The sequence below is a fragment of the Botryllus schlosseri genome, chromosome 4 (genome assembly GCF_051294905.1).
Source record: "Botryllus schlosseri isolate E-star chromosome 4, Bs_hap1, whole genome shotgun sequence".
Taxonomy (NCBI): Eukaryota; Metazoa; Chordata; class Ascidiacea; order Stolidobranchia; family Styelidae; genus Botryllus; species Botryllus schlosseri.
This window is the reverse complement of record NC_137239.1, coordinates 380551-407774: the sequence shown is the minus strand read 5'-3', so window position 1 is coordinate 407774 and position 27224 is coordinate 380551. Positions and strand designations below refer to the sequence as shown.

Genomic DNA, 27224 nt, shown 5'->3' with positions numbered 1-27224 from the left:
GAGATTATAATTAGGAGGTTATTACGACAAATTCAAGCAAGGACCTACTATTTTATTATATACACAATACACATGTTATATTCGCAAATAGATAGAAAATCAAGATTTGCAACCGTCACAAAAAGTTTGCAAATACATCATAATTGAATACAGTAGTTGAACGAGCTGAATGAAGTGATATCGGCAATACGGTAATCGCTTGACGATCACATTATATTTATTGGTTAAAGATGTCTGGAGAAGAATGGATGCCACTACGGCAGATTATACACGATCCATGACATATGAAGCTTGTTACAGTGCAATTCCCATCAAAAGAAAATCCACGATAATGATCAAATATGCAAGAAGTGCAATCAACATATTGAATTAAATATCAAGTAAAGACTCCGCAATGGCACAATCTCGTTTATCAGTAATATCCGATTGTACTTCGCTGTGAATGTGATAGTGTAGCGTAGGCCAGGGGCGTGGAACATGCGACCTGTGCATGCAGAGGTGGTCAAAGTAGTCGGTACTCATGTGAGTAAATTTCTACTCAAGTACAAGTAGCGATTTACAAGTACGCGAAAAAGGCGAGGCTTACTTTTGCTAAAAAACGACAACTGTCAAGTAGAAGTAGTATAAAACATATCCATTCGAGGAAGTAGCGCGACTCGCGAGTGGGCAAGCATGAAGTACTTCGATACTGACCACGTCTGGGTGATTGCCATTTCTCCATGTTTGTAAAAAAAATTCCGCAAAATGATCCATAAATTAGTTATTTTTAATACGTTTCTCCCGATTAGGTGTGATTTGGTCCGACACTCGTACAAATTGTCACACATGTAGCAGCTTGTTATAGCACAACCGTTGTATGATCTGTGCTTTCAGCAGAACTAATTTAGCGCCTGCATGATGTTCGTTTGATAGTGCCATTGGACAATGAACAATTGCAAATTATTTTTTTAGTATTTAAGTAATCATGATTTTTGGACATATAGTAGGATACGGTTGTGGAAGTTGTTCTTAGGAAAGGAATAACTAACAACATATGTTTGTAGAAATGAGTAATAAACCTACCCTACACTCATAGGCGTATCTGGGAGGAAATATGTTTGAGCAGTAGTAAGATGTAACGATGATATCACGGATTTGTTGTGACGTAGAAATTCAAACAACGCCACCATGCCCAAATTGAAATTCGGTGGGGGTCGAATGAAAAATCAGTGACATCAAATTTGAGCAACATTTTCGGATCAATTTTGCGTTATTACCACTTTGCCATCAACTGTCGGTTGCAAAAATCAAAATGTTCAGCAGACATCGTATTCATCGCAGCAAGAAAAGGATCATTCACTTATTTCTTCAACTTATAATAATAATAATAATAACAACTCTTTACCATTAATGGTCGATATCTATGTCTCTCTCAAATCGTGGTATCGACCCTACAATCCTACATGATCGGAAAACCGATAACCAGCCGGAGTCTATAGTTATCATTTTTTTCTAATAGTCCCGAATCATCATACACCTGGACCACATTTGAAGCTAGGGAATCTTACATACACTAAATATGAGTAGAAGATTAGATGACTTTCGAAAAATTGCATCGACGCCGTATGCAGCCGTATATAGGCCTACAAAAGTCGAGTTCTGTCATTCTCCTGAAAATGTTATGCCTGGTGTTGGTATGGAATGTGTATTCATTTGTAATACATGCCCACCGGCATTTTAGCATTTGGCATTACTTTAGCGGAAACATTTTGCATAGACGAGAAGTAACGGCAGATAGCGCTGATGATGAATTTCAATTCTCAATGTTGATCGATTTCTTTTTGCAGATCAGATATATTATCTTCGACGATATCGTAAAATCCGTCCTTCTTTTGCTACTGTGTGCTGTGTAGAAAATATGGAATATATTGCGCAATGCACATTGTGGATCCAAACGCGGTCTCAGTCCAACGACTTGTACAAACTGCAAGCTGCGATAATGGCCATCAGCTAAAAATGAATAATGTATTTGTGACATGTGCAATATATTCTTGCTTTCGTGTTTTTAATGACGACACTCATCAAAACAACTTTCTCCAGCAATACACGTGCAACACAATACAATACGGTTATTATTATAGACACCTAACCTATATGCAAATTGCACAATCAAGTAAAACGGCTGCTAGAAAACCAGGGCTAGCTCCAAGCGACATTATGTTACGAATACTTGGCTCTTGGTAATTGCCATGATCATTGTGTTGAGGCGCTGTGATTGTTTAGAATGATACCAGTTTTCGACTATTTACTGCAATTTCAGGGCAGTTGCAGTGCCGTGACCAATTTATGATGTCAATTTTCGGAATCAATGCGAGAGTAGATTTCGTTCAAGACCTGCTTTAATAATTGTTCCGCCTGGATATCTGTTTACATGTGATATCGACTCGATGTTATCGGCTGACCGGTTTTCCTATTGTAATCGGCGAGGCAGTTGGGATCGGTTTGCGATTTTCTAATTTCTCACCTCAATGAAGGCGAATGAAACAGAAACTGCACCAATGATGATTTCGTATCGCGCTATGAAGTCTTGAACCTTCTCCTTGCATCCCTGGGATCGAACTACGAGTTAGACATGTTGTATGTTGGGAGTGCATCCATATATAGGTTATATATCATGACTGTACCTGCCAATTCTGGTTAATTCTTAAAATACAGCAATATTATTATACGGTCGTAAGGCTGGACTAAATCGCGTAACTGAGTGATTCCGTTATGAATCGAATATTAGGTTTCAGGTCGAGTATTCGAGTAGCACTCGTTATATGTCGTCACAGCAGTGCGAGTGATGTGGAAAGTTCGAACATGAACTTATTACCACTAAGATAGGGTTACCATATTTCTGTGAAGCAAATTCCGGACACTCTTTAGCGCCCACTAGCGGATTTTAAAATGAGGTGTAACACGCTGTCCGACAATATGACGTCACACTAGCAAAGCATTGCCCATCAACTGTATACACTAGGGTTACCATACGTTCTCCTTCAGAAGGATTTGTCCTCCTGTTTCAGGTTTTTGAAAATGTCGCCCAAATGTCCTCCTTTTTGATATTTTGTCCTCTTTTTTGAGAATTTTGGTCAACTTTTCTGTCAAATTGGGGTGAGATACCGTAAATCAGCATCAAAGTAAAGCTCCGGCGGGTATTTCGGGAGCTGAGCCGGAAAGATGACCATTTTTTTAGTCAACCGACCACGAAGTGAGAAAAATTTTCTGTTTTCTCAAGATTTTTCTCAGGAATTCTGGGTTCGAAAATTTTGAAAAAGTGTCCTCCTTACCCGATTCCAAGACATGTTAACCCTAGTATACACTATACAGGAATGGAGTGGAACATAGGTAATGAATTGTGCCATCTGTAATGTGAGCTCAGGTGATTGCTATACTTGCTCGGGTCTGCAATAGATTCCTCCACTGGCCGGATGAAATCGTCCGGCGGGCCGTTTCTGGCCAGTCAGGATTGCGTTTGATAGCCCTGCTATACTGTTAAGTCGGTGCGGCTATCTGGTTATGTGTATTAATCAGCATTTTTCTACCCCTTCCGCCCAAAAGAGCATTGATCTTGGGCCCACCATAGGGTAGTCGATGTAACTTGTTGTGCACTTACTATAAGCATTTGGCTGTCAAATTTTTTGTATGATTTCTGTCAATAATATTGATTCTTTCATATATTAGGCTACTATAAAATGCACCAGCAGGTTGCACATCCGGTGATTTCCAACCTTTCATGATCGCGACCTCATTTCCAACCAATGATATATTTATTATTATTTCCAACCAGGGCTGTGGAGTCGGTAAATTTTACCACCGACTCCGGCTCCGACTCCGACTCCTGAGTCTTTAAACGTACCGACTCCGACTCCGACTCCGACTCCTGGGTCTTTAAACGTACCGACTCCGACTCCGACTCCCGACTCCGACTCCAGCATTATTACCATTTTACTTCGAAAATTATATGCCACATTGTCGGTTGAATGACTATCATACAACCATTAAACATATGCAAACATATGATTAACGGTGGCATGCTAAATTGTTTCATTGTGGCACAGCTCGAATTATCCACTATGCAATTAACATGAAAGAAACATTTGCTAAATATCCTTCCTTTTTCAAGTTTTTATAACATGGACTCTCTAATATACTTGAATGTATGAATCATTCAAATACGGCAGATATTCAATCCTGTTTCATAAAATTTCAGATGAAAAATCCAAGTGTAGCTCGTGTGTATGATTCCGCAACTAATAAAGAGATTGAACTTACTAATTTTGTCATTGCACACTATCCTGATTACAAGCACACGCACTCTTACTACTAATAGACATTGGTCATAAATGGAATTTAGTTAAGTAGTCAAAGACCATAGCCTATGTCTAGTCTACATGTACTTAATCAAGTATTCAAGGATTGGGACTTGCAGTCTTTCTTAATCATTCGTTCGACCCAAACAGCTAAGCTACACTACAAATATTTTTAATTTTGTCAAGTGGGAAGCATCGTTTGGTCATATTTACATCATTTTTACAATTTTACAAAACCAGCCAATTCATTTGCTTTGTCACAGTATTGTGGTATAATTCCAAAAATTGCATCAATTTTGACTGCATCGCAAAAACGTTTATCGCGATTTTCTTCCCCTCTGCAACTGAGTTGTAATTTGCAAGTAATGTCTAATTTTATCTATATCAGGGGTGGGCAAGTTTTTGCCAAAGGGACATATGAGATTTACGAACCATTGCGCGGGCAACTGGAATTTAGATAACCTTTTTTAGTCGTCCGATAGGAGCGAACCGAATTAGGTAACATTGCAAACAAGACTTATATTAATACGCTCTAAAATTGATAACTATATGTCATGCAACTGTGCGGTGCGGAATCAGGCCGTGGTCGCGCGAAGCACGACATTTTTTTGCAAGATAATGACTGAATTATATCAATAAATATGTTGCTAACAAACATTGGGGGTCGCATCTGTATACCACTGGGCTCATTTGGCAAGGACAGGATTATTCGACGTTTAGACATAGCAAAATCGACGGTATCAGTGAACATGCCTCCATCATTTTGTGCTAATATTTTGTCGACGATCGACGATCTCGCTGTGAGTGCACAAGCGAAGCCGCATGTTGGACGACACGTTATCTCCTAATTGCGAATATAGTTAGACTCAATTCTGTGAATAATAGGTATTTATAATTTTCAGAAGGGGGCTCAAATACTGAGTGCAAGAAATCTAGTGACAATGAATCATGCGAAGAACCGAGAAAAATTTCAAGTCAAATAAATCTGCTATGAAATATTCTACTTTATGGTTGTATACGAAGATCTGGGATAAATGGGGCTGGTCCCTGGATAGTCAATGCGTCAGAACTGTTGTTTAAGTCATCATCAACTTTCGCGGTTATGCTAATCAAATTTTGGTTGGGCTTGCAATTGTACCTGATGTCATAAATAATTTCGAGAATTACCCCGCAGGCCTCACCTAACCTTCTCGTGTGCCAAATTTGGCCTGCGTGCCACGGGCTGGCCGCACCTGATCTGTATGGGGTCAAGGTCAATAATAACAGTGATTGGTGGTACATAAAAATTGCATTGAAAATTCTTTGAAAGCAAATGTTTTCATGATAGAGAAGTTGGAGTCGGAGTCGGAGTCGAAGTCACAGTCATTCTCACAAACTCCGACTCCGACTCCAGTCAGTATTTCTCCACCGACTCCGACTCCGAATCCAGGTATTATAGTTTTCACGACTCCGACTCCGACTCCATCAAGCGAAAATCACCCCGACTCCGACTCCGACTCCACCGACTCCGACTCCGACTCCACAGCCCTGTTTCCAACTTGAAAATGTTTTGTCGCAAAGCTAAAAACTTGATAAGCTGATTAATTTAAAAAAATCAGCTTGCTCAAACTTACTCACGACCTAGGAAGCTGATTACGTCCAAAGTCATCGCGATTCCCAGATGAAGGTAAACAGCCGCCGTCTGTGACTGAAGCATCCAATCGGCCTTAACCAACTCTAGGAATATACCGTTAGCTTAAAATTGCGATTACAATCAGACTTATTTGAGTAAATTATGGTTATTTATATTTATTTATTTTTATTGCATTTTTGACGAGGGTGGTGCCTGGTGCCCATACTAATATCAATATAAGTTGCATTAACTGGCGCGCGGAGCAAAGAAGAGTTTCGAATAGCATAAATCTGCTTGAAAATAACATTGTTTATGCTGATTTACGAAAAACTTTTGAGCCTGTTTCAAGCCTTTAAAATTCCGGACATTTAGGCATATTTTATAAATTCCTCCCGGACGCAGTTTTTTCAGTGAAATTCCGGACATGTCCGGGAAATTCCGGACGTATGGCAACCCTACACTAAGAAGATAATGTCAGTTTTACATCACATCAAAGATGATTTTGTATTTTCTAGACCATTCCTATTTCATTGCACTTTGTGACAATGCTGTGAATTGATGATGGGCTTCACAGAAAAGCCATTTCCAACCACGTACGTGGCTTTGTTGTACTACATGTTTCCTATGATGGGATGTTATCAATCGACGTGTACAGCCTTCTACAGGGGAAATAGCGTCGAAACTATCATCCCCGTTGATAAATTAACTCTTAGTGGCAATAAGCGATTCCGAATCGGTTGCTATCCTACAATATTATATAGGCACTCACGTCCGTGTAGATATATTGCTCATATTCTCTTGGGTCAAAACCGGGGCAGCTTTCATTAGACATCGCTTTGCAACAACCCTGGCTCACTTTCGAAGTTGGTACTTCATCTGAGGGTAATGTGACCATCGTAGCAGGGCTGGATGTCATGTTGACCGTGAGCGATTGGTTGCCGACAGTAGTTTCTGAAGTGTATGGATAGATTAACAGTGATGCTCCTAATCAATATAGAGTATTATTGGTAAAACACTTTACTTCGACAAGGATTTATTATTAGACACTGTATTTTAACTCCCTAGACCAATGGCGTCAAACTCAAATTGCTTCGCGGGACGGATGCAAACCTTCAAACCGCACGCGGGCCGCACCAGCCATCTGATTCTAAGATCGTGCCCTATCTTTTCACTTAAATACTTTATTATCAAGCATATACAGATAATAGTAAATTGCATTGTACCACGGATCTTAGGGGTTTAATTTTAGCAAGTAGCGACACTTTCTTTATTCGCGAACAATGGCGATTCGGGTTCGTCTGGAGGTCGGGCACCTTTTGAGTAAGAAGCGACACGGCAGTGCAACCACGGATATTTGCATTTTATTTTCTATAACCTTTGTATTCTACATGTAACCTGCTTATAACGGTTTCGCCTTTGGCGTTTTTGGTTTTGTGAACAACTACGTTTTTTGTTTCATTTTCCCATAAAACTCTAAATTTAGTATGGACGCAGTGACTTCTCGAAATTTTACGATAAAGTTATCGACTTTCTCCCAGCGGTAACTAGAAAGAAACCACAACACAACAGTCGAGTGATAATAATGTGGCCTATGGACATGCTCTACATTTGCTGTCTTGAGACATTTTTTAATTCAAGAAATTCCTACAGAAAACTCAACATTTGTTACAAATGTGATGGATAAAAATATATATCAGTCCACTCAGAATTGGTCCGCGCGCCGGATGAAATGGCTTGGCGGCCGGATGCGACCCGCGGGCCTTACGTTTGACATCCCTGCCCTAGACCGACAACATCAAACTCAAATCTGTTTCTAGGATTACAGTCACAATCGGCATTGTCAGACATTTTCGAATAAAAAAAAACAGGAAATATGCAAAAGATGGTGTGTGAAAGAGCACTCAAGTACATTTTGTCTGCTTCCACTCCTTACTCGTGTGGCCACGTTTTCAAATTACTTCTGATTCCACTTTTAAACTTTTTAACTTTACACTTAGGATTTTATAAAGTAGAAACTAGTTCGTTTAGTTTGTTTTTCACAGATTCAGGTAAAACTGGGCATGGATTACTCACGCCACTGGAGTAGAAAAGTACGATGTTGTTTCTTCTTCTACTTGACTATTTCCTTTTTACCTTTAAAGAGCTTCTTGGAGGTACAGAACTTCAATATACAATTGATTAATATATTCACATGGGAATGAACCCGAATATTTTCGGCTGACGCTCGTCAGGGTTAACCGTCCGCATCTATTGGAGAATTGTAAAGAACATTGTATACAGACAAGGGGTAATCACGATTAGTAATCGTAATCGTAATCGATTACATTCGAAAAAAATCGAAGTAATCGTAATCGTATTCGACTACTTCACATATCTAATCGATTTCTTTGCGAAAGAACGATTACCTCTTATTTGTACAAGGGCTATGACATAAACTGAACATTGGTGAACAAGGAATAGATATTATACCTGGTTTATTGATAGCACAAAAGTCTGATTTTCAAACGCCATTGCTCATTAGTACGTCAGAGGCGTTAGCTTTGCTCGTCATTGCGTAAAAAGTATCCACACATAGGAAATAGATTGACAATGTAGTGGGATTGTATAAGAACACCTGCCATGCCGTATGTCAGGTTATCAATACGCTCTAGACGCCACTAACTCGCAGCTGGATAAAAATCACCTGCCTGGTTTCAAATAGTAACTCAGGTATTGATGTCTGGTTATGCTTAAACGCAGCTTGACCGTTGTTGCTTGGCGGGCAGTAGACCTATATCTACATACGTACGGTCGTACGTACACCGGACAAAGATATGAAATTTCGTATTCGTCAAATGAAAGAAACATTACGATTTCCACAATGAAGCATTAAAAACCGACAGCTACTGATATATATCTTGACCGAGCCGTTGTTTGCCGTTTCTCTTAACGGAAGCTTGAAGTATCTGTATTAAGTGGAAGGCAGAATTTTATGTTCACCGTATCTTTTTCTCGTATGACACTACTTGAAATGGGCGGCCATCGTTATTTCGTAATTCTTTACTCAACATTTTGAACTGCAGCCATAGCTTATACAACATGTTAGCTTGGGTTGTAGCTAGAATCAGGACCAAAACAGCAATTCGTCTTTTCAGTCCAAACGTTAGTCTTGCGCCCATATGGTGATCAATTTTCAGGTTGATGACTGAATTTCCTCTGTGGGTGCCCCCTGGTGGCATTTGTGTTGGAAGGACAGGACTATATACGTCACGCCCATCCAGGGCGGCTATTGACAATGGATTCATATACACAAAGTTTCGGCCTAGGTCGTTTTTTTGGTAGAACACTTCCGAGCCGCATATTGGCCGAAACTGCATATTGGCCGAAACTGCATATGTATTTTGGTGTGTCGTGGCCCGGTAATGACCGCCACCGAAATGCCTATTCCTATAAATTAGGCATTTTTTTTCTTGACGGAGAGACGTATGCATTTCAAAATCAAGTTATCTAGAGACGTTAAATCGTGAAGTTCGAATAAAATTTTCAAGGTAATGAAATCTCTTCGAAAATACCCTATAATTTATGTTCGTTTACGAAATACCTTTGAGTCTCCTTCGAGCTCGCTCCCCACCCTATTGGGGAGTTTGGGGTGTGGCATAGTTACGGACGTGGCAAGAATGCAAATCGGCGGATGCGATAAATCGTCTCTTATAAATTTGGACATTGGGTACATTAAGACGTAACAAGCAAATGATGTATTAGCTCTAAAGAAAGTTCTTATCTCATCACGACTTTTCATGGCAATCCTTATTTTGTCTACCAATATATCGTCTAAGATTAGTTCTAAGAAGTAAAGTAAATGTAATCGCGAGTAATCGTGATTACTTTTCCAATGTAATCGTAATGGTAATCGTCAACTTCCTGATTTTGCTGTAATCGTAATCGTAGTCGCGTGATTTAGAAGTAATCGTAATCGCAATCGATTACATTCATGAAGTATTAACCCCGTGTCTGATTGTATATCAGCAATCATATCAGAAAATATGACGTCACCAGCATGAAATGATATCTCATATAAGAGAGCGTTCAACGTACTATTTTAAGATGGTACAAGAATTCCTTTTTTAGACAAAGGTCGGGCTGACGTATTTTGATAAAGGTAGACTCCAAGGCACTCAGATGAAAGTGTGAGCGGCCCCTCCCGATTACGCGAAATCTGTCGTCTTGAAATTTTTCACACAAGTAGGATTATCCAAGAGTTTTTTGGCCTTTGAACGCTCGGCTTCAAGATTTATAATGTTGTAAAGTAGAAAGTAGTGCTCGGATATGTTTGCATCACTTTAAATAATATGCTTGCCATCGCAACAGGGAAATGTATCATGGTAACTAAATATGTTTCGAAAACCGTGCCTATTTGCATCGTGACTAATTATTTTGTGTTAGTCACGAATATAGTGTTTTTCCTATCTCCGAAGTAGCCACCTCCTATTAACTGCTAAACGAGCAAATCTTGATTTTGAAACTTCTTACTAAGGTCTTTCGTTGCAATTCAGCACTTTCATGGTATATTTTCATTTCAAGTAATTTTGACATGTATTGGAAATTCAGCTACGTTCTAATTAGGCTATCGTACGAGCCCTCCGTGGCTACTCACTCACCAGAAATAGATAGAATCAGAATAGATTAGATATAATCTGAATAAAGAATATCCGGTTACCGTGTTAGAGGGCCTATTTCACGCTGTTGTTATACTCACAACTGGCTAATTCCATAAATATATTATAGCAAATCTTTTTGAAATTTGCATAACCCCAGATTTGTCCAATATCTACATAGGTTATTCTTTTTCGAATTCTGGGTGAGTTTTAAAATTGGAAAAATTTTCAGCGGTTCAAAAGGTATTGTGATTTGCAATTTTGTTGTCACAAGGTGGCGACGAATGGGGAAAACCATTAAGTCAGTGTTTCTTAACTTCGGCGCTAGCGAACCGAAAGGGGCGATTTGAATTTTGAAGGGGCGGAAACGCACAAGGGGCGATATGGCGGGCGCTGGACTCAGGAGGGCGGTATGGAGGAGCTGAAGAAAAGTGGCGTCGCAGTAGAGGGTGCAGCATGGATATATCAGTACATAGTCAGTTCTATATATCCCTGAGTTTTCATTGCAAATTAGCATTCGACAAAATCTGTCAAATCTCTAAATGTTTCGTCGCGCTCAGCGCGAAATATATGCATGCAATGTTATCAACTTGTTTCCACGTCTGAAGCGGTTTAATTGATGTGAAATTAATTGCGCGTACTTTATGATCGCCAATTCCCCGTTATTACTATCTCACTACCTCAGATTATTTTCACAAATTGTTTCGAAGTAGGTATTTTATCCCGCAGCGAACAGAAAGAGGCACTGTACCACTTTTAAGATTAAGTGTATTTTGGACACTAAAGATGCTTTGAATATTTTGGTCAAAATGAATAGCTTAATATTTTTGTATTTGTGAGCTACAATACAACATCTTAAAATATTTCTTCAAGGTATCATAAAGGATGATACTGTTTAGTGATGAGACCCACAATCTTACATGAACGTTATGTAATATGAATTGCATTGTTTAGAATACATTCATCGTAAATTTATCGAGCAGATGGTATGAGCGCTTACCCGATGGTTGTTATAACAACCTTGATTTGATCCCGAATATGGCACATACAATTATCATAGCGTTAATTTGTCTAGTGGTCCTCGGGTGCGATCCATGCTATTTCCGATAGTGATTTCCCAACCCAAAAAGACCAACCGGATTTCGATCTCTTACCCCTTGTTTTTACTACCGTCATTGAAATATAGGGAGGGGGTCGCCAGACCCAGGACATTTTGTAAATGGGGCGCTGCAGGAAAAAGCTTAGGAACCACTGCTTTAAATCAATATTGTGCGCTACACTGATGGGGGAGAACCATTTAAAGGTCTATTTATCGAATTCTCGAGACAAATAATTCAAACAATTTACCTGTTTCGCTGTAAACTAAATGTAAAAAAGCTATCGATGAAAAAGGAATTTGGGTTGGTCGTGCGTCAAAATGAAAAAAAAACATCCATGTGGCATTCCGCCTAAACCAAAAAAATTATCAATGAAAAATTTACTTTGAATGTGTATGATTGATATAAAAATGGATTTTCAAATTTGAATTTAATGCCCCACGAATTAGCCAGTTTATAAAATGCTGAGTTATCAACCTCGCAATTCTAATATTGCTACCCACCGTAAATACTATAATTACAAATCATAAATTTCAAAATCAATACCTTTTAACTCTAATAGCTTCACTTTCCATATTTCGAATTCACTATTTTTATCTGGTACTTGATTAGTAGAAACACATCTTGGTGGGTTATCTATCACCTTGTATTGTTGACGTCTGTAGTGGTGATGTTGCCATTGTCGGGGCCTTTGTGGAATTATGAGTGGCGTTTGTCGGTGCTTCTGTCGCTGGTGCTGTTATGATTGTTGTAGCTTCTGCAGTTCCATTGCCAGTGATCCCCGGTACATAATCATCGGGGCCGTTGTAACCACAGCATTCGAACTGTACATGTACAATTGCAAAAAATGCATGGTATTGTAACGATAAAGTCACAGCCTCGAACGCAGAATAGTGAACGCAACTTTGGAATGCTGCTAACCAATAGGTGTAATCCGCACTACCATGTGTCTGCATCTTTTCTGGATGATTTTTCATGAAATCAAAAATACGCTACTCTGATAACTTCGCTTTTACATGTTGGAATTGAGCCACATTCGATGTGTACTTTGTCAGGCAAACTAATAATTTCATGAGGTAAGTTAGTACAATGAAACAAAAATATTTTGGAAACGCGCTTTCAATTGTAAGGCTGTTACAGTGATGCCATCCGTTCGAATTGGAAAAATTTGGGTGTTGATTTCAAAAGCAAACCAAATCATCTCACTCATCAAATGGAACATGGATGCCCACATGAATTTGTTCTAAACTCGGTCTATTTCATATTAGGAAATGGCACAGGGAAGAACAAGCTGATGTGCTTTACAGTGTACGGTGGTTGTATTCAATCAATATTTAATGAAGTCGTGATGATGGCATAAATATAGATTCGTATTTCTTTCCGCATGCGCTTCTTATCCTTCATATGGTTCACAATAAATATGTCAGTTTGAGCTCTCACCAGTTCAAAACTGATGTAGCCGTCTAGGACAATTGCTATCTCCGGTCATACTTGAACAATCTAGTGAATTTTTAAAGTGCAAAACTAGATCTAGAACTACTCACCTTTCAAAATGCGCGAACATCGAAAACTACTCAAACAGCAGTAGTTAATCGACCGCCATATATTTTGATTGGTGGTTTGTACAAGTCTGTCCCGGGTAGCAAAATAGGTACTTACAGTCTTTTCGATAGACGCTACTACAGGCGATTGCTCTTCCATAAGTCTTTTGAAGCGGTCTTCGAACTGCGTTATCTATGGTCAAAGAAGTGCATTTGCTTTTACAAAAATGCTATACCAACCTACAGAGCGATAATTTTAACGCGGCGTACATATCATTGGTGATATGTATGGATAAAACGAATAACATAATATACGATATTTAGTTGTAATATCTGGAGAGTAAATATACAGTGTGCTGTATATTACTAGTACAGTAGGTTCTTAACTGTTTCGACCTTGCGCCACCATGTCCAAGGGATAAATAGGCTAGTTCACAGCACACCAGCATGGGGTTACTTTTTATGGTTACAGCATTTGAGAGAATGGTATAAAATTGCACTGAATACATCGTAAACTAAAACGCAAGAATCATACTATTCCAAGGCTATTTTACGCCCGTCTTCAAAACAATGTATGAGTCAGGAATTTCTGCATGTACCACTATAGCGTGTACCAGGTACCATTAATATAAACTACTCCGTAGAATGTAACTGCGATACCCGAAATCCGATACGCTATGAAACTCGGCCAGGATGACAACATTCGGTCAGAGTGGGCCTGATCTGTTCTCGTGTTATGTATAGAGTATATATTAATATGACCATAAAAGGCATACATAGATATATGTTCTTCCATTTGTCTATATTAGAAGTGAACATTTATAATAAAACATGCGCAATATGATAGATAGATATTGCCTATACTTCACGCAGTTGTCATGACAATTGTACTAATAAAATCGATGCCGACATATCACAAAGCTATAATATTTCTACTTTGAAAATTCCAACGTGAAAAGTAAGTATTTTTGGCAAATAAAATGATGAATATATAAATGCAGTGTACAAATAGAACGACTTGAGTACTCTGAAACAGCTAGAGTATACTTTGTTACTGACCCCTTGATGTGTAATTTTGCTCAAAATATTCTTCAATGCCAGAAACGCTGAAAAAAATGTGCCTCAAAAGGGATATAAACGCATGAACGTATTTCTTGCTTATGTCTAGAAATTTATATGTATTTTAGTGAAACTTCCAAATATCATCCTGGAACGGAATAGACTTTCCATATTCACATAAACATAATACACACAGAGCTTACTCGAGCGAATCAATTATATGACACTGGCCAGCACATAGGAGTGGTTTTGGTGGTTCCGAAATGCACTGATTCCGAAAGAGACCTTTTTTGTTCAAATTGGCTCTGCTTTTGCAGATAATCCATGGGGCTATTTTTACATAAAAACTCACACTTTCGCGGTATGGGCTGGATAAAAAACGGTTTCGTCGTATTATAAAGTTCAAAAATTCAATCTACTTTTTACACACTTGACATCGTTGTAAATCCAAATACAGCAACAATAATACATGTAGGTATATTAGCCTGATCATAGTAGGAGACTTTCACGGATATTATGTAAATAATTTATCTCCAATCATAGATATAAATTTCTATCTAAATACTCAAATAACGATGCATTAATTCAATCAGTTTTAAGTCAACTACCTATTGTAAATTCAAAACAATTAATTAGAATACAATATTAATAATTTATCTTAAACAAAATTGTGTCTTGTACGATTTTCGCTTGTAAGTAATTTGATGCAGTCTCTCGAAAGGTTCAGGCAATTGTCTGTCGTAATATTTTCATCTCATCTACCCTGGCATCATCAGTTTATTGTTTTGATGTATTGGTGGAACCTTTGTCTTATTCTTCACTTTAATCATCAAGATGATAAGGAAATATATCAATGTAACTGAATAGGAAGTAAACTTTAAAGCTCATGTTTGCTCTAAATTTTCCATATGCAGATAACAATTTCCGGATCAACTGTCTGTAGTTGGGTGGTTTGTTATATTCAAATAAGTTTTATTTACCCCATCCTGGAGTGAATTCCTTTCAGTGTGCTCCTTTCTTAATAGGAAATAGGAATCTTTCATCCGTATTCGAATCTGAGCTCCATAAAAGATACCAGTTCTCGTTTAATAGGGTAGTATCCCTATACCCACTTTGTTGACGCAGCAGAAAATTTTCCATTTACAATTCAAAGGATATAAGATGCATATGAGTATTGTAGTTAAGCTTTACAATAACATATTTGATAACTTCATACTCCTCTTTCATCTTGGTGGAGTGAACATTTGGCACAGGAGAAAATATATTTCAATTGTGCAAAAGTACAATTTTTAGGCTTCACAGACAAAGATCTCGCATCAAGTCATGTTAATAGTGACAGAATTACTAAGGACGGCATGGTGGTTCTTCATAGTCAATTATCTATTTATGCAGAGTATAAAAGCACAAAAATCTACGATTCACTTCCCCTCAAGTGAAACATATAGGAGGCAAACACAGTAATTCGGTCTTTTAGGTGGTATACGTATCTTCTAAAAGACAGTCAATCTGCCAAAAATAATGTGAGATTCGTAATCAGTAATCTTGAAACTCCTGAAACGACTTCTAGATGTTCTACCAATTTTTTCGTCATTTTGTTGACCAGTGGTATATTATCGACGGACATAACCTTATATCGATGTGTATATTGACTGATGCTCTTTGAATACAGAGCGAGAACACTCGCTACATTCCCATGACAACTTACCTGGTTTCCGTAGACAAATCCAAGTACTCCGATCGCCAGCTGCCCAAGGAACAAGAGAGATAACGAGAGGCTGTACTGATAAGACAAAAATATCAATGTTAAAGAGGGTAACGTGTATGGTGATCATGTGCGGGCGGATGGGCTTCACAGTTGTGAGATTTATAGGCAAGACTAGACTCACAATACTAATTTTTACCTGCTTGGTAATCGATACTTTCACTCTAGGCTATCTGAGTATAAAATTACGATGCTGCTTGCAGGCTACTTTCCTTAGGTGGTTACGAATGAAGACTACTTCTATTACACAGTTTTCAGTATTTTAGGCAAAACTAGGACGAGAATACATACTTTTTACTCACTGGTAAATCACTACTACTACTTTCACTGTAGAGTAGAAATAGACGGCGTTGCTTCTACTATAGGACTTGAGTAATGACGGTGACTACTTTTATCAACCCTGCATACAGGAATGTACGTGTACATTTGATTAAGTGCATTAGGAAAACATAGTGTGCTATTCACCGTATAAGAATTATCAATAGGGTAATGCGGGATTTCCGCCAAGTGATTGGTTACGAATAGTATAACGCCATCACAATTCTGGTTGTTAGATTAACCCTTCGTAGCAAGGAACGTATCATTACCGTAGTACAAAAAAGTCGTTACTCACCACTCGACTCAAGGCATTAGGATTAACACCAGAGGTGGTCAAAGTAGTCAAGAAACGTACTCAAGTAGAAGTGGAAGTAGTGACGAAAAAATCTACTCAATTACAAGTAGAAGTACTTCCTTCATAAGTAACCTAAAACTACTTGAAGTAGAAGTAGAATTGACTGACTTTAAAAGTACTGAAGTAAGTAAGTAGTTGTGAAAACGATCCTAATTCGTTCACATGGATTGTAAAAATGTGCAAATTGAGCTATGCGAAAGGTGACGAGCTTGATTCATATTGATGCATGCCAGCAGGTATCCAATTTTCGTTAGCATAAGCATTCGTCCACATCATGGGATGAAAATGATAGTATTGATATGGAAATGCGATACTATAATCCTGTTTTCTCGAACAGCGCGTTATTGAAAATAGCATGGTATGGCGCCCTCCCCCATATCATAAGGCCCGTAGTTTATTCGAAGAGCAATACGGAGAAGTTGTATAGCATACGGTGTGTAAACACTTTGCGCGATCAGTAAACGTTAATAAAAAATAAGGTGGACGGTAAAAATACCATATTGTGTAGCTTTATTTCCGGAAACTGAAGGCATTACTATACTTGCTTTTACACTTCAACTTGTATGTTGTCCAGACAAAAGAACTAATATTAATTATGACTCAAAGTACATGATACTGGGAATTGAAAGTGAAACATAATTACTGCTTATAAAAGCGGAACATGTATTTCATGCCTTTCGTCCAGAAAGTGCCAAAGGTGGTTAGCTAAAACAGCTCTAAAACTAACAAAAAAAGTCAGAGTCCACTTTTCCAGGTTAGGACGCACCATGGACATGCTAGATTACGATATCACTAGCAAATGCTAGATTGCGAAACATCAGATTCAAACGTTCAAAGAGCCATATGTACTGTGATGAATTATTTCATATGGCCGAAGGGTGACAACGTGGTGTGAACGGAACCACGGCAACCCGCCACCTAAATTATATTCACCGATACTTTCGTAAAATCACACTTATCTCACCGCATCCACTGCGCGCGAAGCGCGACGAAAATTCTGGGCTTTACCCAACTTTTATGAAAATTAAATGTTGATACTCCGTGAAAACAGCCCCGAAATTCCTCAGGCTATCTTCCTGATTGGAAGATTGAACTACTTCTACTTGACAAACTGAAAATAGCGAACCGTAAGTAAGTAGATCTCAAAATATTACGAAGTGGAAGTAGAAGTAGTGTAAATCAGATCTACTTGAGTAAGTACCACAAGTAGAGGAAAACTACTTGAGTATTTCAAAAAAGTAGAAGTACTTCGTTACTGACCCCTCTGATTAATACTCCCTACTCCCAGCCCAATAGTGACAACTAGCTGGCCTCGCCTAATTTTTTACCAAAATCTGGTCTATTCTTTTAAAAGGGAATGATGCACATGACTGCCTGCAATTAAAAAATAAGCACCCCATCCACAGGAGAAACGAAGTAAAGCGCAGTGAATTCAATGACAGTTGTAAATAGCACTGCCACAATACAAAAGGCCTTACCCATAAAGATCCTTTATTTATGATAACGTACTACATTCATCGCCGAGAAATATCTTTCCATTTGCTAAGTCGTTGCTGGCAATCGGCTAATAACTGCTAGTGAGTTCTGGTCAAAATCTGCTTTTACCAATACTTATTTGAGTGCTTGCAGATCTTTCGGTACCTACTTGCGATTGAATTCGTGTTGCGATGTCATAACAACATCTCCTTGAAACTGAGCGTAAATGAATTCTCGTATTTCTACTTTTATTCGGCAGGCCTCAATAACTATTTTCAACGCCTTTCTAGATAACTCAAAACGTAGTGATAATATGTTGGTTAGTACGTTCGGTGGGACATATTATTGATATCTTTAAGCTCCAAATGCAACTCTCTAGTACAGTGGTTCTCAAACTTTTTTAGACACGCCCCCTTTTATGATAGTGAAAAATATCGCGCCCCCTATCGTCATATCACAAAATGCAACCCGAATGCTAGCAATCCCAAGGAACAGCTTGGTGGCAGGGGAGGTTATGACTACTAATGACATAATTTCAAAATATCAAATTCCGTCTTTACACAGAGCAATAACTATGATTTGGATGTTGGTTGGTTGGTTTGTGGTATGCATGGTGTTTGTCGACTACTATGGTCATTTACACCAGGCCGATATTCTTTTTTTTATTTTCCGTAACTGCCGACTTATAGCACGGCCCACCTCTAGGCTTTTGTAAGACACCGCTGACGCGGATAATGTGGCGAAGAGGAGCCTAGGTAAACCTCCAACACTTAGGTATCGGAATTCGGAAGTCGACCTCGGTCGGACTCGAACCCGCACCCATTGGTGTTGCAACCGCGGATTATACCACTGCGATGATTTGGATGTAAATCAAGCAGAGCGCGAACAAATTCTTCAGTTGACTGCCGCTTCGCGCCCCCTTCAGAGGCTTTCACGCCCCCCAGTTTGAGAACCACTGCTCTAGTAAGATTTATAGTGTTAATAGGTCTATCTATATATATATAAATTTTTTTCGATATGTATTTTTCTCATTTTAATAAATTAATCAAATTACGGTTTCGGCAACTAATTTTAGTCGGTAGCAGTCATCATCTTTATATACCACTCTTCCTTTAAAGATTGTGATTAGTAGCTCCGTACCTAATTTAGTTCCCTACGTTATCTATCTTTATACATCTGTCCTGCAGACTTAATCGGTCAATGCATTTTGTGGCAGCACACTGCTCTTTCGTAAAACGTAAAAGTTTGCAAACAACAAACATTATATTGTTGGTATATTATGTAGAAGAGAATTGTTCACTCCGGTACATGACCTAAATATGTAGCCATTTAAGCTTGTTTTGGAAACATTAGAAGAAACAGGAGATCTGCTATTCCAAAGAAAAAAGGGCTCATCGTGACAACCTGAAAGAATTTATCATCAATAATCTATGCCTGTATTTATCATGCTAATTCTTCTTCTCCAGTTTTCATATTCTGTTACATTTTATCGGAATCGAGAAAGGCTGTTTCCGAACGCTTTATTTCTTTTGCTTTATTGCTAGGGCTTCTTTTGCATTGTCTTTTATAGACAACCAGATGAATGGAGACTGATTACTAACAGCTCAACACGAAACCTGAAGTGCGTGTTACTTCACAATAGAAATAAATATGCATCGGTTCTATAGGACAGTCCGTCTCGACATAGGACATTTTGTGGCCCACACCAAATACCACGCGTTCAATGCTGGAAGAGAGCCAGAGATTAGCATTGGTTAATTTTTAGTGATGTTTTTATATAGTTTCGAGTTTTTTTCCTAGTGTTTTGCAGGGTTAAATGCCAGTTCTAAATACAAACAGCTTACATTTTGGTGGTTTCTGATTTGCCGTAAAATTTTACCATGAACTGGAGTTGGTCGAAGGGATCGGCGTTGCTACTCAAGTTGCACAATTAACGAGTCACACTTCTAATCAATTACAAGTAGAAGTAGTAATTTCCAATACATCTGAAAACTATTTCAAGTGGAATACGAAATGAAAGGTCTGAGGAAGTCAGTAAATATCGAAGTATATTTGGTCGGTGGGAGGGTGGTTCAACAGTTAGTCGGAGGTGGCTACGTAGGAAATCGCAAGATGCATCGTTGTAGCTAACACAAAATGACTATGATGACACCACCCACGGGTAGAATCTTTGAAAAATATATTCAGTTACCGTGATTCAGAGGCTATTTCACGCCTTTCTTATGACAATTTAACTCGTGACAGTGGTGGAATATTATCCTGAACTACTTTCTACTTTACAAAACCTAATTGCAAATGTAATTAGTCCAAAATACTCTTCAGGTAGATGTTGAAGTAGTTGTAAAACATTACCACTTCAGTAAGTACTGCAAGTAGCCATAATCTACTTGATTACCTCGAAAAAGTAGAAATATTCAACATGCATAATATCTCAACAACGTAATGTGATAGAGCAAAAATATCGGCAGATTCATATTCAGCGCCCCAAAATTAGGTATAATTAACCCAAAGAGGTCCTGTCGCGAAATTCGTGTAGATCAGTGTTATCGGTTCGCCGATCATATGGAGTCGATATCCCACTCTGCATGAAGCATCGGTATCGGCCATGAGAGTACGAGATGTAGGCAATTTTCTTCAGTATTGTATTAGGTCGGAGAGGACTATAATCTATGGCTGCTAGACAGGGAATAATCATCTAGTGGTCAAACTAGTTATCGTTGGCACTCGAGTAGAACTAACGCCGTCAATATCGACTCAAGTACAAGTTGATATTTCCACGTATGACAAAAGTAAGTTTTCTATCACTACTTCTGCCCATCAAACTGAAAACTGTAGAAAGTAGACGTGGACTAAATTCATAACCTCTCGAGTAATTACTGTAACTACGCAAGAGCAAATCGAGTACTCTAAAAAGTGTGTCCATATGCAGCCTTTCTGGTTTATTTCATGTCCAAGCATAGCAATGGCTGTAAAGCTGTTCAAATGAACACTCTGAAGTGTTGAAAATGGGAATTAAGCTAGATGCCATGTCTTTTGAATATCGGATGAATATATCGGAGTTGCTTGTGAAGGTTCCAACCATCAGCCATATCGCCATCGCCTCAATAATCTAATATCGGTCGTATCTACTCATAACCCCCAAGTTGCTTGTGGTATTCATGGTGTTTTTGGACTGTAATAGTCATTTACACCAGATTGATATTATTTGTCATGATCCCTTATCTACCGACTTGTAACAATTCTGGGCATTTTGAGACACCGCAGGCTCGGATCGGGTCGCCAGGAGGAGCCTAGATGAAACTGTAACCATCGGGAAGGGATTTGGAGTCGGACTCGGACTCGAACCAGCAACCTATTGGCGTTGCAGCTGTGGATTCTGAGCGGACCGCGGACCGCTTCCAGTCGTACATGATAATGTGGCCCACGGCCTGAATCTACATTCATTTGCGTGCAAAAGTTTTCGATCATTTACATTATCAAGACAAAGCTGCGTTCCAATCTAACTATGTTCACGTGCAGTCTTTGGTAAGGGTTTGTACGTCCAACATGCAGACAGAGTAAAAAAAACTTGTAGCAAATTTAATGAACCACAGATGTCTCATTGACTTCAACAGCATTGAAGTGGGCTACACTTTAATAAATTCATTGACTACTGTTTTTGGTCTCTATGCTTTAAGCTTAAATTATATATTAAATACGATTCATTTCTTATGCAGTTGGATAAATACGCAAATAATGTATCGATTTAGGAATCCGGCCCGCCAAGTACTTTATTTTCCCATACCCGGCCTGTTGGCTGGAGAAGTTGCCCGCCCCTGTACTATACTATCATGTGTATTGATGTCAAATACTGAATAGTTTGGGTACTCACGATTCCAATCATGCACTTGCTCTCATTCATAGCACCACAGCATCCGACGAAAGATATAAACACGATCAATCCCCCTATCGCCATCATCAGAATACTAAGATGCGCGAGCTGATGGCTCGAGACGGTCACCTCCATAGCCTGCAGCGCGTTTTGAATGTTCGGCATCGAATAGAGAAGGATGCCGACGATCACGCTTCCCAATCCCACGAACTGAATTCATTGTATTCACTGATGTTTGAAAGGCCAATAAGAAATATAACTTACCAGACATGTGATGTTGAAGATCATGAGACATATTTTGATAGTCCTGTCCTTCATATTGTCTAATTAACAAGTTCAGGATACCTCGATATATTTGAATGTTAGTATGATATAATATATATATATATATATATAGTAAAAACTGCTTCGATACAGGTTATGAAAATGGGAATCGAAGTTGTCCTTGGCGAATCCGATGGAAGGACATGTAAACGTAAATATCTAGTCAGCGCTCAACATTACCGGACCATGACCTCACAAATCGACTTCGCCTTTATCTTAATCGCTTGTACTTTTACGTCTATAGGAAAGCTGCCCTGATACAGATAATGAAATGAGTATGGAAGTTTTCTTTGACAAACCCAATTACGGCGCATATAAACCTAAATAAAAACTGGTCAGCGCTCAAAATTACCAGGCTATAATATAATATGACACATTGACTCCATCTACATTTCCATCACTTACCCCTATTGTCTTCTAACACTTTTCATTGAGTGAACATGCTTCTTATTTAAAAGTTCTAGACCAGTTGTTCTCAAAGTGCTTTAGATACGCCCCCTTCACGAAAGCGAAAAATTTCGCGCCTCTCCTTTTCGCCATGTCACGAAATGCAATCAGAATGCTAGAAATTCTAACGAATAGCTTATGGCATAGAAGGTTACGACTGTTGTTGATGAGAGAATTCCGATAAAAGAAATTTTGACCATACACAGGGCTAAAACCATGAATTTGGGGTTAATCGCGAACAGCGCGATTTTTTTTTAAGTTGACTGCAACTTCGCCCCCTTGCTGATGCTTTCACGCCCCCAAAAGGAACGCACGCCCAGTTTGAGATCCACTGTTCTAGACCAAGTTGAGTGTTTCCTGATAAGACTACTCAAGATCGTTCCGACACATTCCAATCTTTTCATTGTATCGCAATCTCGTAGTGAAATTATTTCTTAACTTGAACTAAACTGAACTGAACTATGCTGCGCTGCGTAGATGTGAAACTCATTTTCAATAGCCAGTCTTCTTGTGAATGTTTTACACTCGCGTACGCCTATATAGTTTACGATGGTTTGGTTTCGGTTCTTCAATGCATGGTTAGTACCGTTTGTGTTAGGAAATGACTCATGATATGCATGATCGCTTCGTATATAAGTATAATATTCGCGACAGGATGTTTTCTTTCCTTTCGCTGGTGATTTTATGAGATGTACCAAGGGGGAGTCGAATGTAATTCGATGATTTTTGCTATTTCTTACTTTGACTCTACTTCATCCACGAATACTGAATTTATCAGCGAGAATTATAGTATCGATACTATTTTCCGCACCATGGCAGACCTTGAATCTCGTTTGGTCGTATTGTATCATACGGAAATGTTGTACTCGGGCACAAACGTTAACAAAAATGACATTTTGGTGAAGTCGTCATCAACCCATGGCGTTGTCACAGAGTGCAAGGTGTGGTTTAAAATACCGAATCATCTTTATGTAGGTAAAACTGGCATTATTTTCATCATGAAAGTACACATGTGATCCTTATGCGTGAATCATGATCGGAATTATCTCCGCCTAGGAATTGTACAGTTTGTTCCTGTATTCTAAATCATGAGACCATCATCTCAAGTTCATGCGCTGCGATCACCCGGTTCCCCTAATCTTGGGTTGCTGAATGCTGACGAACGCGATGATCGACTTTTTATTCAATCCAACTTTTTGATCTCCGCCCAAAGACAATGCGATTGCTTAGTCCTTTTTTCCTCAACGCTTCTATTATTAAGAGAAAGTGACATTCGCCGAATCTTGATTTTATTTTGAGTACTTCCTTGTTTTGTTAGGATGTAGATTGGAATATCACATTTTCAGATTTCACGCTGTTTCAGACGAATTATCCGTGACTACTCAAAAAGATTTGTTGGCGCTGAGATTTTTTCCCTAAAACGGCTCTATCAATTCCTACCACAAACAGAATGGCCATGATATTGCTATCACCAAATACAATGGATAAAATTTAAAAACATAATATTTCCATTTCGGGATAGCATAAATCAAAAAATTAGTTATATATTCGGAGAAATCGCCGGCATATAGACATCTTTTTCGAGTATTTGAAAAATGCTATCCAAATAAATGGCTGCCATTTCCTGTGTCTTGATGGCGACCAAATATTGTGATTTCACCACAGTAACCTGATGTCCAAGCTTCCATGCCATCGGCTGATCATACATATATTTTAAAGAGGCGAAACAGTACAAATATCATATCTAAGATTATATTAACAGAAAAATATCTAACCCAATGCAACTACTGTTTATTAAATCACTGTTCTCATTTTCGTTGAAATCTTGACTATAGCCCACTGACTATGTTGATAGTTTATAAATTTGACTAGAAATATAAGTCCGATGCTCTTATTCTAACGAACCCTTTTCGAAAATTTGACAACGATAAACAGACCGCAGGCAATCAGACTTTTGATGTTGTACGAATTACTGGATTTTCAAAATGCGCAACAAGAACTAGAACTAAAACCGCAACTAACTAAAACACAACCAACTAGATTCAATGCCGTAGCAATTCACTGACTCATTGACGGGGTTTCGAGTATGAAATAGCTCGCCACTGTGGTTGCGTGATAATTCTTAGCTAGCAATGGCTGAAAGAACATCACACTACAGAACGCCGCATCACGATTCACGCCTAAATACGACACGTGTTTTCTGCTTGTCCTGCAACTAAATCATGTTTAAAATGCTCAACTATAACTAGACCTAGAACTACTCACTTTGTAAAATCCGTGATTGGTAATATAACTATAGAGCTAATCAAAAAAAAGTATTTATTTGACCGTCAACTGACTAGACGGGTAGTTTGTACGTCCAAGTCTGCTGACATGTCATCCACGAGCAAGCCATCATACCGCACTACGATCGACCGAGAGTGACAATTTTAAATACCTAACGTTCAAGAGTTCAAAGCAAAATAGAATCAGTATCCACTGAATAGCGATACTGTTTTAAATTGACAGTACTACATCTGAATGGTACATTAAATGACGTACATAGTCAGTATAGCTCGCGAAACGGAAGCAAGTCGATAGGCGTAGCATGAGTGCATGTTATCGACCTCAGACATTTTCCGATGTCTTGCCTCAGGAACACTACCATTCGACTCGCGTTCAATTTCGAAAGCGTCGTATAAGTGCAGAGTCGTGGAATGATGACGTCGTGGAATGATGACGACGTGGAATGATAACGGCCAGGTATAACAACGATCCGAAGAAAAGATATCTGTTTTAACAGGGATGAGCACAATGATTCGAGTACGCGAATGAGCATCGAATATGAATTCGAATTATTTGAAGCCAGTAGCTACATATCATATTTTCGAGCTCTGAATAAGGCGCTTCTTGACCATAACAGCTTATTTCTTAGAGAAGAAGTATACCATCGATACTCTTTTGCACTATCGAAGGTCTGTCGTGGCACACGAAGCATGTAGTACAAAGTTATGTATGCACGTTAATGGAAATAACATATTTGTGAAATTGTGATATATCCACAGCATTGTTAAAAAGTGCAATGAACTAGGTATGATCGAAAAATACCAAACAATATTTAACGTGATATAGGACTGGCATTATATTCTTTGAGGTTGTATAAATAGAACATATTTGAACATTTCAACAATATCCATACTGTTGTGGCGTCGTAATAAGTGATTCTCGATTCGGAATAGAATCACCCAGCTACTCGATTTTGCATAGCTCTCGCTTTGTACGGAGTAAATCGGGACTCAACACTGCACCATATTCCAGCATTAAATAAAAGCTTGCGAAATTAGAAATATCTGAACAGCACCCATCTTCGTCTCTTGTTTGGAGCTTTATAAACCGGGTAAATCTACTACGATAAATCAATAATTACAATTTTAGCCTGCATGGCATTACTACCGACCCTGAGTGCTAGCATGAATCGACTGTAATATAAGAGACATGCCTGACTGATATGTCTGACGCTCTCACCATCAAGCTATATCCGCGTGGTTATGCATATAACGTCACCATATATCAATACCAACAATTGTTCATATCGTTCATGACCTTCTTCCGCGTTGCGTTTCGATGAATGTCGGGTTGCTTAAGTAAATAGCGATGTCAAAGAGAATGTCAAGGGATCAATTTCCAGTGGAAGTCCTGCTTCCTGATTAAGGTAATATTGCATTTTGCCGTTCTACGGCCGTTTACATCGAACAACTGTTGTGATTGCTTCTCGAAGGAGTCACAAATACATAAATCTACCATGTTGAACAGCAATGTACAGTGTACACGACCATTGGATAGCCCGAACAACCGCTCAGGAATGGAGCAACAGTGTATATTGTGATAGTGAACAACGGTTTATTCGGTCAATTCTCCGCTTAATCCGGACACTGGCTCGCAATTCCTATCGTTTGAAACAATCCGCAATGAATTCTTAAAATGCCGTGCCAGCTTTATAGCTTATAATTGGGTACAATTGCGTACATCTTGTAGAACAGATTAGTACAGAACAGCACCGCAGAAAAAGTGAAATTGCTCACTAAACTAACAGGAGATAAAGTAAAGACGCTTCCTTGACCGTTCGGCAGTTATTTCCATTGGAGGAGATATCAAAAAGTACTATTTGAACCCTATATGCGTGCGTAAAACAAGTACTCATATGGGCGATGTGTAAATATACTTCTAAGTCCTATATATTCAATAATGCTGATGCCTTATCAAATAGTGAAAAAATTACAACTATCAAATTAGTTAGTGTGTGTCACCATAGTGTCCTATATGGTGTGAGCACAGCGAAACTGAACAGCTCACTGCATTCGGGGTACGTCAACTTTCCATTTGACCAAAGGCAACTTCACGGTCATTTTTGACCG

The 27224-nt window shown here is 38.7% G+C and overlaps 1 protein-coding gene across 2 annotated transcripts; it reads right to left on the bottom strand.

Annotated features, from left to right (window-relative positions):
- Positions 1-66: 66 nt before the first annotated feature.
- LOC145437853 (23 kDa integral membrane protein-like) lies at positions 67-26318 on the bottom strand. Of its 2 annotated transcripts, none has more exons than XM_080315197.1 (8): positions 22324-22476; positions 22060-22269; positions 15983-16057; positions 13337-13411; positions 12321-12501; positions 6716-6897; positions 2504-2587; positions 67-1989 (listed from the first exon to the last, which is right to left on the bottom strand). In XM_080315197.1, exons 1-8 carry the CDS (start codon positions 22375-22377, stop codon positions 1942-1944), a joined length of 909 nt encoding a protein of 302 aa, XP_080171323.1. In that variant the 5' UTR covers positions 22378-22476; the 3' UTR covers positions 67-1941. The 2 variants fall into 2 exon arrangements, with proteins under 2 accessions (XP_080171323.1, XP_080171324.1); XM_080315198.1 differs by lacking the exon at positions 67-1989 and adding an exon at positions 5948-6050 and having other exon boundaries at positions 22324-26318.
- Between the last annotated feature and the right edge of the window lie 906 nt (positions 26319-27224).